Below are 17601 nucleotides of genomic sequence, written 5' to 3'. Positions count from 1 at the left end.
TTCTCTTATCTCGTCTTATTTAGTAAGCAAACCATAATTCCACAGACAAACTTTAAATGCAGGGCTGATCAAACAGCTTGGGACTGATGTCTGGTATAGGGTAAGGATTTTTACAGTCCCAGCGACACACCCTACCCAAAAATATACAGAGTACTCCCCCCCCTCATGTTGCGTCACGTCAAAATTTATTTCAAATTCGTAGACCACGGGATCCCGTATCCCGGCACCCCGCGTTTTCCATAGTCTTTTCCACTAATCCTCGAAAACAGAGCACTTGACCTAAACACTTGACATTTCGACCTTCCATGTTTCGAAAATTAATCTAAAACAGAGTATTAAATATATTTTTTAATGTATTTGAGTGCCGGTCCGCGGGTATGCCCACTGGGAGTGAAAGGGATTAAGTCATTTGAGTGCCGATAGTAGGCAATACTACCGATACACCAAATCCCCTTGGATATTTACCCTTTTAAAGGCAATTTGGGAGGGTTCATTGAACTCTCCCAAATTGTGGCGGGGGGCCCTTCAGTGGCGGGTCCCCCTAGACCCGCCAATGAAGTCAAAAAGGGATTGCCGCATCAATCACAAATTTAACTACACCAGCTAATTAAAACCCTGGGGTGCAACACGCTTAACCAAAATTCCTATAGCTTCCAAGAACCGAAACTGAGTGGTGAGAATTATTCCACAATCTTAAATTGTTCTTTCCATTTTATCCCTTTCCCTACGAGCAAAAGTCATATGCATGGTTAAAAAATACCTTTCCTTCCTTTGTAAATGTATCGTGAAACGTTAGCTGAAGATTTATTTCCATAAAACCAACAAAAAAGCGAAATCCCGTGCGGTCTTTGATGGCGCGAACCAATCAGATGCCATCTTTTCGGGCGTGAGTTGGCGCCAAGCGCCAGTGGCATGTTGTGCAGCGTGCAAGGCACACCTAAAGCTGTGACGCATTTGTCAGCCATTGGCTATTACTTTTCAAATTTTTAATCTATATTCATAACAAATTGTAGAATTTGCTTCACTCTAAACAGTAAACGGCAATGATAATACTAGGCCGGGCTCTCCGATGACAAGATCTCTGAAGGAGAAAGATGCGGCAACGGCAGAAGTACTCCACTCAAACTTCCTTATTAGAAAGCGAAGGTGAGTAATGACTTCTCTGCAATTTTGCTCAAATGTAAGGAGAAACGTTCGGAGTTTTGGTTCACCGTTTGTGAGTTGAATTAAGGCGCTCGATAAATTCCCTTTGCCTAAGATAGTAAAACGGAGAGTTAAATTAAGCTGAAGTGTGTTTCCCGAGAAAACAATCTGAGCGTTGTCTTTCCTTATTCAAACGATAACGCGAATATTTTTCAAGGCATTCACGTGTTGCCCTGAGTGGCCATTTTGACAGTGTAATACTCTGGCGTCACCAGCGAAGACAAGTACTAAGACAAGGCAAAAGGCAAAACAAAAATTTTCGGAAGAATTTTTTGTCTGCCATGATCTACCAATAACCTTTTCTTCAAGAACGCATTAAATCGCAAGTACATTTATTCGCGTTTTATCTTTTGACACCATGCGCTACCAACCTCAAGTTGCATAAAGTTTCAGATTTTCCTACCAAGTATAAGGCTAAATATCTGCTTTCCTGTTCCATTTACAGACTAAAACAACAAGAGGAAAGGACAAGAAAGGAATCCACAGCTAAACATCAATGGATCATTTCGCATTGGAGGAGTGTGGTAATAAGACTGAATTCAAATTTAAAAAATGCTTGAATGTTTCGACAGAAATGGTGGATAGCATTTAGGGTGCGTTAAAATTGGCCAAGCTAGCTGCTTTAATAGGATAAATGTATAATGCCAACGGAAGATTTTGAAACACATTTCAGAATAAAAATCAACGCTATTAAAACATGACGTTTCGGCGACGACATGTCACCATTATCAAATGCAAATTTTTACATGGTACAGAACGATATTTATAGAAAAGAAAGTGTGAAACTAAATTACAATAAATGAAGCGTGGAAAACAGAAAAATGTGCATAACTAAGTAAACAGTTTCGCTGGTATGGAGTCCTTTTGAGTGTTCAGGGATGGTTTCTTTTTCCTAATTAGCAGCATCTCGTAAATTAGGCACTCAAATTTTCCGCGGCATTTCTTTAGGATGGCAAATTGGCTGTGAAGGTCGATCGGCTTTTGATTGTGTTGTTCTTGAAGGTGTTTACCAATTACGGAGTATCTGTGCTCCTCGATGCGCAGGTGAAGGTGGCGGCTCGTGTAGCCAATATAATTCGCATCGCACGAATTACATTTAAATTCATATACTACACTTTGTTGGTTTACTAGAGAGGGCTTTGTTTCCGTGAACTTCAAATCTTCAGAGATTTTCTTGCTTGTGAAGACTGGTGTTATTTCACGATCTATTTTCTTTCCTAGGTCACACAGTTCTTTACGTACGTAGTCAGCCGATTTTTGATCTTTGAATGGCAAGGTGATGCGTACAGGGTTGTCCGCTGGCGCAATACAACTTTCGTTCTGGTCTTGAGAGGAATGAAATCTGTTAAGGACAGAGTCAATTAATTTCCCGGGATATTTCAGTTTCAGGAATGTGGTCTTTAGTTCCCTACATTCTTGTGCGAAGAGATCCGGCGAGGAAGACAGGCGTTTGGCGCGATCAAACATAGTTCTTAAAAGTGATCGTTTATATCGATTGTCGACGTGACTCTGATAATGGAGCAGAAGTCCTTTATTGGTCTTTTTCCTGTAGACAGATGTGTTAAGGCGGTTATCGGTCTTAATGATTGCCATGCCTACAAAGGGTAACATGTTGTTGACTGCCGTTTCCATTGTGAATTGGATTGCTGGGTGCGCGTCATTTAAGATTGTGAGGAGATCAGTTGCAGCGGGAAGGTCAGGTACTAGTGCGAAGGTATCATCGACGTATCTCTTGTAGAATTTGGGAAGTTTGTTTTCACGTGCTAGTTTCTCTTCAATGGAGCACATAAAGGTGTTTGCCATTAATGGTCCCAATGGTGATCCCATGGCAACGCCGTCTATTTGTTCGTACAAATCGCCGTTAAATTGAAAAAGTTGATCTTTTGTAGCAATTGTAAGCAGCTCGATAAGGTCACCTTCACTGATGTTAAGATTATGTGTGTTATTAAACCAGTTCCCATTGAAGGCTTTCTTTGCCAAAATCTGTATAGTTTCTTCTAGCGGTACGTTAGTGAAGAGTGCTGTGACGTCGTACGACACCATGAAATCGTTCTCACCGATTTGTAGATGTTGGATCTCATCAGAAAATTGAAAGATGTCGGAGATCGTGTATTCATTGATCGACAAGGGTTTCAATTTTTTCGTCCAGCCACTTTGCCAGAGGATAGTTGTACGTATCTGTTGCAGATAAGATAGGTCGCATGGCAAGACGTTCTTTGTGGGTCTTTGGAAGGCCATACAGATGGGCTAATCTGGAGCCTTTCTTGCAGACGGAATTCGCTATTTCTTTGGGAAGAATTCTTCTAACGACCGCTTCGAGATGCTTTTCTTTTTCAAACAACGGATGATAGTATTTTGGTGGTCTTCCTCTCGTCGTGGGTCTCTCTGGTGCGACTGGCGTAAATTTGGTAAGATCGTTGATTGATGCTTCGCAGAGTAAACGGAAATAATCGGACTTGTCCATAACAACAACGCATATGACATAGTGATAACTAAACCGGATAAGGGTTCAGGCGTTGTTGTTATGGACAAGTCCGATTATTTCCGTTTACTCTGCGAAGCATCAATCAACGATCTTACCAAATTTACGCCAGTCGCACCAGAGAGACCCACGACGAGAGGAAGACCACCAAAATACTATCATCCGTTGTTTGAAAAAGAAAAGCATCTCGAAGCGGTCGTTAGAAGAATTCTTCCCAAAGAAATAGCGAATTCCGTCTGCAAGAAAGGCTCCAGATTAGCCCATCTGTATGGCCTTCCAAAGACCCACAAAGAACGTCTTGCCATGCGACCTATCTTATCTGCAACAGATACGTACAACTATCCTCTGGCAAAGTGGCTGGACGAAAAATTGAAACCCTTGTCGATCAATGAATACACGATCTCCGACATCTTTCAATTTTCTGATGAGATCCAACATCTACAAATCGGTGAGAACGATTTCATGGTGTCGTACGACGTCACAGCACTCTTCACTAACGTACCGCTAGAAGAAACTATACAGATTTTGGCAAAGAAAGCCTTCAATGGGAACTGGTTTAATAACACACATAATCTTAACATCAGTGAAGGTGACCTTATCGAGCTGCTTACAATTGCTACAAAAGATCAACTTTTTCAATTTAACGGCGATTTGTACGAACAAATAGACGGCGTTGCCATGGGATCACCATTGGGACCATTAATGGCAAACACCTTTATGTGCTCCATTGAAGAGAAACTAGCACGTGAAAACAAACTTCCCAAATTCTACAAGAGATACGTCGATGATACCTTCGCACTAGTACCTGACCTTCCCGCTGCAACTGATCTCCTCACAATCTTAAATGACGCGCACCCAGCAATCCAATTCACAATGGAAACGGCAGTCAACAACATGTTACCCTTTGTAGGCATGGCAATCATTAAGACCGATAACCGCCTTAACACATCTGTCTACAGGAAAAAGACCAATAAAGGACTTCTGCTCCATTATCAGAGTCACGTCGACAATCGATATAAACGATCACTTTTAAGAACTATGTTTGATCGCGCCAAACGCCTGTCTTCCTCGCCGGATCTCTTCGCACAAGAATGTAGGGAACTAAAGACCACATTCCTGAAACTGAAATATCCCGGGAAATTAATTGACTCTGTCCTTAACAGATTTCATTCCTCTCAAGACCAGAACGAAAGTTGTATTGCGCCAGCGGACAACCCTGTACGCATCACCTTGCCATTCAAAGATCAAAAATCGGCTGACTACGTACGTAAAGAACTGTGTGACCTAGGAAAGAAAATAGATCGTGAAATAACACCAGTCTTCACAAGCAAGAAAATCTCTGAAGATTTGAAGTTCACGGAAACAAAGCCCTCTCTAGTAAACCAACAAAGTGTAGTATATGAATTTAAATGTAATTCGTGCGATGCGAATTATATTGGCTACACGAGCCGCCACCTTCACCTGCGCATCGAGGAGCACAGATACTCCGTAATTGGTAAACACCTTCAAGAACAACACAATCAAAAGCCGATCGACCTTCACAGCCAATTTGCCATCCTAAAGAAATGCCGCGGAAAATTTGAGTGCCTAATTTACGAGATGCTGCTAATTAGGAAAAAGAAACCATCCCTGAACACTCAAAAGGACTCCATACCAGCGAAACTGTTTACTTAGTTATGCACATTTTTCTGTTTTCCACGCTTCATTTATTGTAATTTAGTTTCACACTTTCTTTTCTATAAATATCGTTCTGTACCATGTAAAAATTTGCATTTGATAATGGTGACATGTCGTCGCCGAAACGTCATGTTTTAATAGCGTTGATTTTTATTCTGAAATGTATAATGCCAAATTACGGATTAACCAAAGGCAAAAACATTTGGACCGTACATGACATTGTTAATTTTAAATTCGCTGAATTTCGCTGGGCGTGTGTCGGACAAGAACTGCCACGCGGATAATCGACTTAGAAACTGAATTTGCAATGTGGTGTTTAAAATGTACTGTCCACCATTTTTTCCGGATATTGATCGACTGTAAACGATTTAAAACGTCTAAAAAATGTAGCTTTGGGCGCGTAAAAATATTTATTATCTACTGGTCGAGATAAGGGGGAGAAAATTCGTAAAGCTTTATTTATTTTGAGAGTGTTATGGTTTATTCCAAAATTTTAAAGTGGCGCTGACAAATAATAGGAGATTGAATTTGCTTTATTTCGTCCCGCTGGCAGACTTTAGTACAGGTGAATCTTTTTAAGTACATATGTAGCTATATGTTCTGTTTCCTCAGTATTTTTAGTTTAGATCTCAAAATATTCTCTACGGGACATTTATGGAGCCATCACCTAATGGGATTAAGGAAGCAATGTCACGGTATTTTAAGTCATTTTTCTGGCTACTTCCGAATTGAAGAAAACCTCAAAGTAATAGTGTTTTGTAATGTAGAAAAACAACAAAGGAGTAATAAAAACGTGAAAATAACCAAGGATGGTTTCAACTGACGAAGATTTAGACAGATTACGAACGACAAACTTTTTTCAAGATGGGTTGTCCGTGACGTAGCTTCTTCAAACGCAGTCTGATATTAAACGAACCACAGAAAATATGATTTTAATTTCTTTGCTTTCATCCAATTAAACACGAATCCAGTGCATACTTTCGACACCATCTGAATCGAATTGTATTCTTTCCAAAGTGGAATCTTCACTTTGCGCACCACGTTTTGGCGATTTCATTTCAGCAAAGTTTGTGCAAGTCATTACCATATTTTCAGCAAAATGCACGAGTTTGTGTCCAAAACCGCGTTTTCAGCCCGAGATCAGCAGGTTTTGTCATTTCCGCACTTTTTTTAAGTTTCAAGACGTGCGAATCAGATTTTATTCAGCTGTAATATTCGGCAAAAATTCTTTCCTAAAATCTGTCCTAGGTTTAATGAATTAGAATTTCACGGGTTTGAAACTATAGTGATATCATACCAAAATTCAATCTACTGCGGCTCGCAAATGTAAAAATAATTTTACGTAGAAAAGATGAAACTTTCTTTATATTTTGCCACCAAGTTTAGAATAAGTATTCGCGAAAGTTTTAAATGTCGATTTTTCACTAATTAAAGGCGCATTTACAGGACAGAGAAAATTGAGTAGGGAAGCGTCAAAAAATTGGTCCGGTCCGGTCCGGTCCGGTCCGTTCCGGTCAAATTCTTTGTGTTTAGGTTTAGTTTTAGCCGTTCGTGGATCTACGAACACAAAAAGATTCCCTTCTACAATTCTTATTGATGAATTTTAGAAGTTAATAGATTTAAGCGATTTTTCTCTACTTTTCTAGCGTCCCCAATAAGTGCCAATTTGTTGCTATGGAATGAGATCTGTCACTAAAATATACGTTGTTACTAAGGGCCTGTTTACATGATTCCGGAATGAAGTTCGTTCTGCATTCACATGACAGAGTCAACCGGTTCAACCAAAGGCACTTTCACGTGCGCGGTCAGTTTCCCAAGAGCTCAAAACAAGGTGGCGCATGCTTCGCGCGAGATCAAAACAAGATGGCGCATGTTTCGCGCAAACATGTTTTTGTGCCCATTAATTGCCGTATCTGCAATTTTAACGAGTAATTTGACCATAGAGCTGCTTTTTTGGGCTTAATAGTAAATGCTTTTACGTTTTTTCGCTCTGTATTCAAACTGAGGAGTCCGTATGCAGTTTAACGAGTTGCAATTTCATCTCGGAACGAAATTTGTTCTGTGTTTACATGATACCAGAATGAAATGTCATTCCAGAACGAAACTTTCATTCCGGAATGAAAACCGGAATGAACTCATTCCGGAATGACTTGACTTTCGTCTCGGTATCATGTAAACAGATACAGAGAAATGTATGGGGATGGAATGAACTCGTTCCGGAATGAAAGTCATTCCGGAATCATGTAAACAGGCCCTAACTTTGGGCCTGTTTACATGATTCCGGAATGACTTTCATTCCGGAACGAGTTCATTCCATCCCCATACATTTCTCTGTATCTGTTTACATGATACCGAGACGAAAGTTAAGTCATTCCGGAATGAGTTCATTCCGGTTTTCATTCCGGAATGAAATTTTCGTTCTGGAATGACATTTCATTCTGGTATCATGTAAACACAGAACGAATTTCGTTCCGAGATGAAGCGCATCTCATGAAACCGCATACGGAGGCCACAGTTTGAATTCAGAGCGAAAAACCTTAATAGCATTTACTGTTTAGCCCAAAGTAGTAGCTCTATGATCAAATTGCTCGTTAAATTTGCAGATAGGGCCATTAATGAGCACAAAAACATGTTTGCGCTAAACATGCGCCATCTTGTTTTGATTTCGCGCGAAAACCGCGCACGTGAAAATGCCTTTGGTTACAGTGGTCGACTCTGTCATGTGAATGCAGAACGAACTTCATGTAAACAGGCCCTTTTTCTTCCTCTCGTTTTGAATAGGCATAAATCGTAGGTATAAATGTCTAATTTGCATAAAACCAACAAACAACAAAAGCGAGCGAAATCCCGTGCAGCCTTTGATGACGCGAACCAATCAGATGCCATCTTTTTATGCGTGAGTTGGCGCCAAGCTTGAATTTGTTATTCAGGTTGAACATGACAAACAAAAATATCACAGCGAAAGTTTCAAAGACGTAACGGCGAAACTTTGCGCGTGTTTGTGGACACACCCAAATTAACCATTCCCGAACTGGGGGTGTTATCTCTAAAAATTACGTTGAAGCACAAGGAATTACTTTGACAACAGAAACCATGGCAGGTGCGATATTGCCAAGAAGGGCTAGCTTCAATATGGAAGAACAAAATTCTTTTTCATTTCCGTCACTTTATCTCTGTGAGGAATGCTTTGTTAAAACGGCCAGGCTGCAACGAAAAGCAATGGTACATGTGCACAATGTAACACGATACAGATCTCGACATCAAACACTTGTAATTGATTACCCAATACTTGCTAAATGTCAAACGGTGTTTTCTAAAGATGTTCATAAGATTATTTTCAGCCTAAAATCGGCAGAAAAATAAGAATATTCAGCCTGGGTTGGAAAACCTGTATTCTTATAAAAAAAAGAGTGTATGAGAGAACCGATTTCTAATTTCCTGAGAGTTTAATTTAACTTTCCACGAAATCCTTTTGTTTAAATGTGGCTTTGTTCTTGTCAATTTCAGATGCCTGCTATGGAACGAATTGCTCCAACCAAACGAGACACCGGCATACCAAACGACCTTGAGGAATAATCATGGCAAATTCTGAACAGACATTTACGAAGGTACGTTTATCTGTTTATTCGTCTTTTTTTGCCGTCAACTTAATACGTGTAAGTTCGATTTGGCTGTCGACCATTGTAAATTTTCTTTTGAAGGATTTTTGTAGCGATTAATACCGGGCCACTTATTTATGCATTTATCATTGTCAAGCCCGTGATAGGGTGGGGTGGGGTCGGGCAGATGCATTTGACCGGAATTGCCTTCCCCACCCTAAGGAATTTGACAAAGACTTGGCCCCAGGGCAGGGAAGTTTAATTTTTTTGCAAAAGGGAGTGGAACCAAATCGCCTCTTCGCGTCAATGTGGCCGATAAGGTTAATTTTCCATATAAAAAGGATTTAAAATTTAAGTGGCTAGATGTGATACGCATATTTCCTCTAAAAGTAAAAATGGATGACCAAAATAATTAGATTTGTTCAAAATTCCCTTAGAATGAAAAAAGAGGCCAAAAAGCCCTAGAGAAAATCAAAACTTGGCAATTTATATCAACCATTCATAAAATAAACACAACGAATGCGATGCTTTAAGGATTACTCTTTGCTCAATGTGGGGGAATTTGATGTTATTTTTCGGGGCCCTAGGGTGGGGATTTTAACCAAAATTTCGTCTGAAAAGTCAAGTCAAAAGCTGTTATTGCAGTTGAGCCGGCGATAATATATTCTTTTGTTAAGAAGTTATGCGAACGAGGCGAAAGGGTCAACACATCTATCAACATAATGCAGAATGACCCTTTCGCCTCGTTTGTATGTCAAACCGCTGACAACTCCAATAACAGCTAATGCCCCACATCAGCCTGACTCCCCCCCCCCCTCCCCCTCTCGGGCTTAACATTGATAGATGCATATCTCTGATTACATATCTCTGAACGCTCAGTCAGTCACAAAAGTGTATGGGGCTATGCAGAAATCTTGCCAAAAGTCGTCCTTTCACTTTCGGCGTTCGAATATCCTTCTCACAACACATGGGAATGCAAGCTTTTATTGAAACGAGAAGTCCTGGATGCTAAACTAATTTGCATCTGGTATTCCTGTAAAATAGCAAAATCACTGGGTATGAAAAACTTCTACCATTGCAAGGAGAATTTGGTTTTTGACCAATAACAAAACCGAACAAACAATGGGAATTATTTCTGAATTTTGCCTACCTGGAGCTCGTAAGATCAATAAACACTATATATCCCCTAGTTAGTTATTTCCACTGCATTTGAAAGTTTCTTTTCACTAAAGACATGTGGAAACAAGGTACTTTTAGCCATATTGATATTTAAATGAATTGAATTTTCAGAAGTCAAAGACATGCGACAGTAAAAGTAAAGCTAACGAAAAAAGGCCTCATGAGAGGAAAAAATTCTCCAGGTGCAAAAATACCAACTAATACATTTCCTCTAGGCAAAAATGCAAAATTCCAGTGAATACCCAGACCGTGGCATGCACTTTTGTGCTTTTTCCAACAACCTTTCTCAAAACAGCTGTGTGTGGCTGGCGTAAAAGTAGGGACACACCAGGCGACAAGTCGCAGTGACAGGTCTCTGCGACAAGTCGCTATGTATGTACTAATTTAAGGTGGCTCGACCCAGTTTTTTTCTAGCGATACCTAACAACTTTGAAACCCTTGATGTCAATGACAAAACTACTACATCACATGCATTACACATACACTGAACTTCAATATGATATAATTTTTTTGGCGAACAGAATGAATATCATGTGGCAATGATGTCACACAGGGTTTTGCTCTGAATCGATTTTTAGGTGGTAACCGCATTTTCTCTCGAGATCCTCCACGCTACGTATTCCTTGGGTGTTTGCCTTCATCTCAGTGGAGTTTCATCGAAATCTACAACAGGAATTTTGAAATATCTTGGAATTTCTTTTTAGATGGTATAATTTATGCGTAAAATAAAGTCAAGACTTCAAGAAATTTGCTTCTTTTTTATGTTTAATGAGAGGATTTAGCCCCCATTCCTTTAAGAAATGTTCCATATAGTACATCCAAACCTTTAGAAGAAAGTAGACTTGCGCGATTTTGAAATATATGAAAATATCTTAATCGGAGTAGAGCTCAATGTTCAGCTCTATTTACCATTTTTACGGCTACTTTTGAAAAAAAGCGATTATTTCAAAAACCTGTCGATGAAATTTTTCCAAATTTTTTCAGGGTGACAAATAATCAGTACACCACACAATCCCTAAATTTCATGCTAATTGAAAATATCTAAGGTTGTCTAAACTAAAAGCAAAATTGAGTAAACATTGAAGCGATGTCGAAGTTTTGAATAATTTTGTGCTCTGGGATTTCCTATTGTTTCGATTTAAACACAACATCGAATTCCTGTGCACCACGCGTGTAATGACCACGCTTGGCTACCCTCCGAAAGCTTTCCGAAATAGTTCGGAATATGGTAATATTCTCATCGAGTTCAAGTAAACAATAATGGATGAATGAATACATTTCCAACTGAAGAAAGCAGTCACACAACACCAAACTCAAAGCCGGTTAACTTTTATCTCAGCCAAGACGTCGACCCAACAAGAAAAGCTAATGCGTGACAATTTCTTTTCCATTGTTCCATATTTCTAAAAGATTAATCCCTTTAAGTATGAGGGTTTCAAAGTTGATAGGTATCGCTAGAAAAAAACTGGGTCGAGCCACCTTAAAACAAGCCGCTGCGCTTGGGATGCAGCGAATTTGAAAGAGTGGTGATGTGAACTAGTTTTTAACTTCAATATAGCAAAAATTCATCACGCTCTGTCATTGGTTAATTTATATTTTGTTGCAGTGACTTGTCGCAGAGGGTGCACAGCCACACGCTGCGACAACGCTGCTTTCGCTCATTTTGTCGCTGCAATCGGTCTCACAAATTCAAACTGGTTTGAATTTGTGCAACTGATTGCAGCGACAAAGATTATCGTAGAAATGCACCATGTCACATGAGGCAACATGTTGCAGCAACTTGCCGCCTCGACATGTTGCAGCGACTTGTTGCCTAGTGTTTCCCGACCTTAATAACCCAGCTCCTTTGCTCTTGTCAATTTCAGATGCAAGCTACCGAAGAAAGAACAAAAATCATGGCAAATTGTAAACAAACACTTAAAAACGAAGGTACGTTTATCTGATTATATAACGTGTTAGCCAGGTTTCGTCGCTGACCCTTGCAAGTTTTTATACTTAAAATGATTCTCACATACAAAAATACTTGTGCGTTTACCATGCAATATGCATCGATATGTATCGAATTAACAGCGCCTTATCCTTCCTTGACTAGAAGAACATTTAATTCAAAGAAATGTGTGGAGTGCAAAAATATTATTTAAAAATATACGAGTGATACAACGCAACCAAAATTTCATTACTTTGACGAAAACACTTTTTTACATTGAATGAGTCCCGGGAATGAGTCTCTCTGCTTCTGTCAAGAACTAACTGAAAAAAAAAAGGTGACATACATTAATTAAAAACTGATGCATAATTAATTTTTATTTCAGTTTATCCTATCCTCAATAACCAGTCAGTCATCTGTCTTAATTAAGTAAGCAGTCAATGTAAGTATCAACTAAACTTCATCAATTCATGGTCCAATGTTCTCAGTGTTGCCTTGGCAACGAAAGCCGCCGTCAAGTTCTTTCCGGTAGTGGTTATATGGAGGTATATCTATGACAAAATTCAATACTCAGTAGTTGAAATAAAATCATTGAAATCAGGAATGCATCAATCCAAAGTTGAATGGCAACAATCCGATTCAGCAATTAGCCATTAAATGCAAAAAGGCAAAACGCCAGAAGGCAAAACCCTAAAAGCCATCATACAAACAGGCATCACGCTAATAGGCATAACGCAAACAGGCATCACGCAAGTAGGCAAAACGCGAAGAGGCATAACGCAAGTAGGCAAAACGCAAGAAGGCATAATGCAAACAGGCATCACGCAAACAGGCATCACGCAAGTAGGCATCACGCAAGTAGGCAAAACGCAAACAGGCATCACGCAAACAGGCATCACGCAAGTAGGCATCACGCAAGTAGGCAAAACGCAAACAGGCATCACAAAGCAAAATTTTTTTGGGGGGATCGTTTTCTTGGGGAGTTTGGAAACCATTCTTGATTTGGTAGCCGAGCCTTTTTTCACGATAGCGAAATTTTCGCAAAATATCCACTCAAACGTTTTGATAGTATCAGATATTTGTTTAGAATTGTCAAGCGATTCCAAAAATGTTTTTAGTTTTCTAGTTGACGAATTATCTGAACTTCTGCATACCATAAAACCGCTATGTTCGCGGCACTTGGAAAATTTTTGGCTCAGCCCGCTTATTTTTCGATGAGCTATGAACACAAAACGGATCGAAATCCGCCAATCACAGCCCTCTAGCATGACCTTGTGAACTTGAGGGCTCATTTGCATGAAGCCAACTCCGAGAAACTCCCGTTTTCAACTTGCAAGAACTCCCGCAAGAACGAACGATTTTGTTATGCACAAGCCCGTAAAATTTGTTTGCTTGGGAACCGAAATAATTTTAAGAATCGCTTGGCAAGTTTACCGACGACAGCAAAAAGAATCGCTGTAAAACCGTGTTGATCCGTGTTGAAGTTCGGATAATTTGCGGTCAATTTGTGGTCAATTGTGTCTCTTATTATATTTTCGTGGTCTTTTGTGTCTCAGAGGTCATCTTTTTTTGCATCCAGTCACACCTTGAAAGATACCTTCTTTTTCGTGGTACATCGCATCTCAGTGGTTATCTTTTTGGCTGTCAGTCACGCCTCAAAGGATACCTTTTTCGTGGTCAATCGTGTTTCGTATTATATTTTAGTGGCCTTTCACGTCCTGAAGAACATCTTTTTTTGTGTGTCCAGTCACACCTCGAAGGATACCTTCTTTTTCGTGGTCCATTGTATCTCGGAAGTTATCATTTTGGCTGTAAGTCACACCTCAAAGGACACCTTTTTTCAGGGTCAATTATGTCTCGTATTATATTTTCATGGCCTTTCGCATCTCGAAGGCCATTTTTATTGACTATTTTGCTTGTTTACAAGCTAAATAGAAAGACATAGTGGTTAAGCTTGACACTCTCTTACCAAGGGAATATTTTAATTTCTCAAGGGAATACTTTTCGCTGTGGGTGATGAAAACATCACTTGATAGGAATGCATCAGCGCTTCCGATCCATAGTGTTATTTTCAGACGTCACTCTTCATCTAGCCTTTTGCAACTTAAAGGTAGGTATTTATTATTGATCTCTGCCATTTATCGATTAAATCACTTTAAAGCTGCTGCGAATCTTCATTGTCAGAAGATATTGGCTTATGCGATTTTCTATTGTTACAAGTCGTCCACAATGCATGCCGTCTGCCTGTCTGATTGATTGTTACGAAATCTTCCCCGGTAACAAAATGTACAAGATCATGGCACCTTGTGGCACTTCTACTCACTAACTTCCATGGTCTGGTTTTCCATTCTGAACACGGTGAATTCCATTTTAAATATCAAAATGAAATGAAGAAACACCGAACAATTTTTAAGTGGATCTAAAATGGAAAATCATGGAGTACAGCGTGCTAAAAATGTTCCGGTGAAAAATTTATCTATCATTACGCGGCCAAGACCCACCAAGACCCACGCATTCCTTGTTTTATATCTTTCAGGTCTTGCCGGCGCTACAATTTCTCTCTTGTTTTATATCTTTCAGGTCTGGGCGCTACTATTTCTCGCTTGTTTTATATCTTTCAGGTCTGGCTGGCACTACCATTTCTCTCTTGTTTTATATCTTTCAGGTCTGGGTGCTACTATTTCTCTCTTGTTTTATCTCTTTTAGGTCTGGCCGGCGGACTTGATCAGAACGCAGCTTCTCAGAACTTCAGAAAGGAAAATGGTAATGTACAATAAAGGTCTGAGCGCTACTATTTCTCTCTTTTTTACATCCTTCAGGTCTGGGCTCTACCATTTCCCTCTTTTTATCTTTCAGGTCTGGGCGCTACTATTTCTCTCTTGTTTTATATCTTTCAGGTCTGGCCGGTGCTACCATTTCTCTCTTGTTTTATATCTTTCAGGTCTGGGTGCTACTATTTCTCTCTTGTTTTATATCTTTCAGGTCTTGCCGGCACTACAATTTCTCTCTTGTTTTATATCTTTCAGGTCTGGGCGCCACTATTTCTCTCTTGTTTTATATCTTTCAGGTCTGGCTGGTGCTACCATTTCTCTCTTGATTTATATCTTTCAGGTCTAGGCACTACCATTTCTCTCTTGTTTTATATCTTTCAGGTCTTGCCGGCGCTACAATTTCTCTCTTGTTTTATATCTTTCAGGTCTGGGCGCTACTATTTCTCTCTTGTTTTATATCTTTCAGGTCTGGCTGGTGCTACCATTTCTCTCTTGATTTATATCTTTCAGGTCTAGGCACTACCATTTCTCTCTTGTTTTATATCTTTCAGGTCTGGGCGCTACTATTTCTCTCTTGTTTTATATCTTAATGGTCTGGCCGGCGCTACAATTTCTCTCTTGTTTCATATCTTTCAGGTCTGGGTGCTACTATTTCTCTCTTAATTGTTTTATATCTTTAAGGTCCAGCCGGTGCTACTATTTCTCTCTTGTTTTATATCTTTCAGGTCTGGGCACTACCATTTCTCTCTTGTGGATCTTTCAGGTCTGGCTGGCGCTATTATTTTCTCTTGTTTTATATCTTTCAGGTCTGGCCGGTGCTACCATTTCTCTCTTGATTTATATCTTTCAGGTCTAGGCACTACCATTTCTCTCTTGTTTAATATCTTTCAGGTCTGGGCGCTACTGATTTCTCTCTTGTTTTATATCTTTCAGGTCTGGCCGGAGCTACCATTTCTCTCTTGTTTTATATCTTTCAGGTCTGGGCGCTACTATTTCTCTCTTGTTTTATATCTTTCAGGTCTTGCTGGTGCTACCATTTCTCTCTTGTTTTATATCTTTCAGGTCTTGCCGGTGCTACCATTTCTCTCTTGTTTTATATCTTTCAGGTCTGGGTGCTACTATTTCTCTCTTAATTGTTTTATATCTTTAAGGTCCAGCCGGTGCTACTATTTCTCTCTTGTTTTATATCTTTCAGGTCTGGGCACTACCATTTCTCTCTTGTGGATCTTTCAGGTCTGGCTGGCGCTATTATTTTCTCTTGTTTTATATCTTTCAGGTCTGGCCGGTGCTACCATTTCTCTCTTGATTTATATCTTTCAGGTCTGGGCACTACCATTTCTCTCTTGTTTTATATCTTTCAGGTCTAGGCGCTACTGATTTCTCTCTTGAGTTATATCTTTCAGGTCTGGCCGGTGCTACCATTTCTCTCTTGTTTTATATCTTTCAGGTCTGGGCGCTACTATTTCTCTCTTGTTTTATATCTTTCAGGTCTGGCTGGCACTACCATTTCTCTCTTGTTTTATATCTTTCAGGTCTGGGTGCTACTATTTCTCTCTTGTTTTATCTCTTTTAGGTCTGGCCGGCGGACTTGATCAGAACGCAGCTTCTCAGAACTTCAGAAAGGAAAATGGTAATGTACAATAAAGGTCTGGGCGCTACTATTTCTCTCTTGTTTTATATCTTTCAGGTCTTGCTGGTGCTACCATTTCTCTCTTGTTTTATATCTTTCAGGTCTTGCCGGCGCTACAATTTCTCTCTTGTTTTATATCTTTCAGGTCTGGGCGCTACTATTTCTCTCTTGTTTTATATCTTTCAGGTCTGGCCGGCGCTACCATTTCTCTCTTGTTTTATATCTTTCAGGTATGGGCGCTACTATTTCTCTCTTGTTTTATATCTTTCAGGTCTGGCTGGTGCTACCATTTCTCTTTTGTTTTATATCTTTCAGGTCTTGCCGGCGTTACAATTTCTCTCTTGTTTTATATCTTTTAGGTCTTGCCGGTGCAACCATTTCTCTCTTGTTTTATATCTTTCAGGTCTGGCCGGCGCTACCATTTCTCTCTTGTTTTATATCTTTCAGGTCTAGGCGCTACTATTTTTCTCTTGTTTTGTATCTTTCAGGTCCGGGCGCTACTATTTCTCGTTTGTTTTATATCTTTCAGGTCTGAATGGGCGCTACTATTTCTCTCCTGTTTTATATCTTTCAGGTCTGGCCGGCGCTACAATTTCTCTCTTGTTTTATATCTTTTAGGTCTGGGCGCTACTATTTCTCTCTTGTTTTATATCTTTCAGGTCTGGCCAGCGCTACAATTTCATTCTTGTTTTATATCTTTTAGGTCTGGGCGCTACTATTTCTCTCTTGTTTTATATCTTTCAGGTCTGGCCGGCGCTACCATTTCTCTCTTGTTTTATATGTTTCAGGTCTGGGCACTACCATTTCTCTCTTGTTTTATATGTTTAGGGTCTGGGCGCTACTATTTCTCTCTTGTTTTATATCTTTCAGGTCTGGCCGGTGCTACCATTACTCTCTTGTTTTATATCTTTCAGGTCAGGGCGCTACTATTTCTCTCTTGTTTTATATCTTTCAGGTCTGGCTGGTGCTACCATTATTCTCTTGTTTTATATCTTTCAGGTCTGGGCACTACCATTTCTCTCTTGTTTTATATCTTTCAGGTCTGGGCGCTACTATTTCTCTCTTATTTTATATCTTTCAGGTTTGGTCGGTGCTACCATTTCTCTCTTGTTTTTTATCTTTCAGGTCTGGGC

At 39.7% G+C, this 17601-nt stretch overlaps 2 protein-coding genes and 2 long non-coding RNA genes across 5 annotated transcripts in view; 2 read left to right on the top strand and 2 right to left on the bottom strand.

Annotated features, from left to right (window-relative positions):
• The window catches only part of LOC144659189 (uncharacterized), a 30943-nt gene that overhangs the window by 1546 nt on the left and 11796 nt on the right, over window positions 1-17601 (bottom strand). The window contains exon 4 of one of the 2 annotated variants that reach the window (XR_013571867.1): window positions 12321-12390. The exons of the other annotated variant lie outside the window; for it this stretch is intronic. This is a non-coding gene — a long non-coding RNA (uncharacterized LOC144659189). The remainder of the gene's footprint in view (window positions 1-12320; window positions 12391-17601) is intronic. 2 annotated transcript variants of the gene reach the window in all.
• Window positions 1935-3135, bottom strand: LOC144648907 (uncharacterized). The gene has a single exon (XM_078508358.1). It carries the CDS (start codon window positions 3028-3030, stop codon window positions 2035-2037), a length of 996 nt encoding a protein of 331 aa, XP_078364484.1. The 5' UTR covers window positions 3031-3135; the 3' UTR covers window positions 1935-2034.
• LOC144648900 (uncharacterized) lies at window positions 4259-5434 on the top strand. Its single transcript, XM_078508346.1, has one exon. It carries the CDS (start codon window positions 4364-4366, stop codon window positions 5357-5359), a length of 996 nt encoding a protein of 331 aa, XP_078364472.1. The 5' UTR covers window positions 4259-4363; the 3' UTR covers window positions 5360-5434.
• On the top strand, window positions 14512-16685 carry LOC144659205 (uncharacterized). The gene is made up of 2 exons (XR_013571870.1): window positions 14512-14647; window positions 16655-16685. It is a non-coding gene; the product is annotated as an uncharacterized LOC144659205 (long non-coding RNA).

The sequence above is a fragment of the Oculina patagonica genome, chromosome 1 (assembly GCF_052425735.1).
Source record: "Oculina patagonica isolate OP01 chromosome 1, crgOcupat, whole genome shotgun sequence".
In the NCBI taxonomy this organism is placed as follows: Eukaryota; Metazoa; Cnidaria; class Anthozoa; order Scleractinia; family Oculinidae; genus Oculina; species Oculina patagonica.
The sequence above is the reverse complement of the archived record's forward strand: the minus strand, read 5'-3'. Positions and strand labels throughout refer to the sequence as shown.

Bases quoted from the DNA above. Each gene is read 5' to 3' on its own strand.
- LOC144648900 (XM_078508346.1), top strand. From the start codon at position 4,364: ATGGGATCACCATTGGGACCATTAATGGCAAACACCTTTATGTGCTCC.
- LOC144648907 (XM_078508358.1), bottom strand. From the start codon at position 3,030: ATGGGATCACCATTGGGACCATTAATGGCAAACACCTTTATGTGCTCC.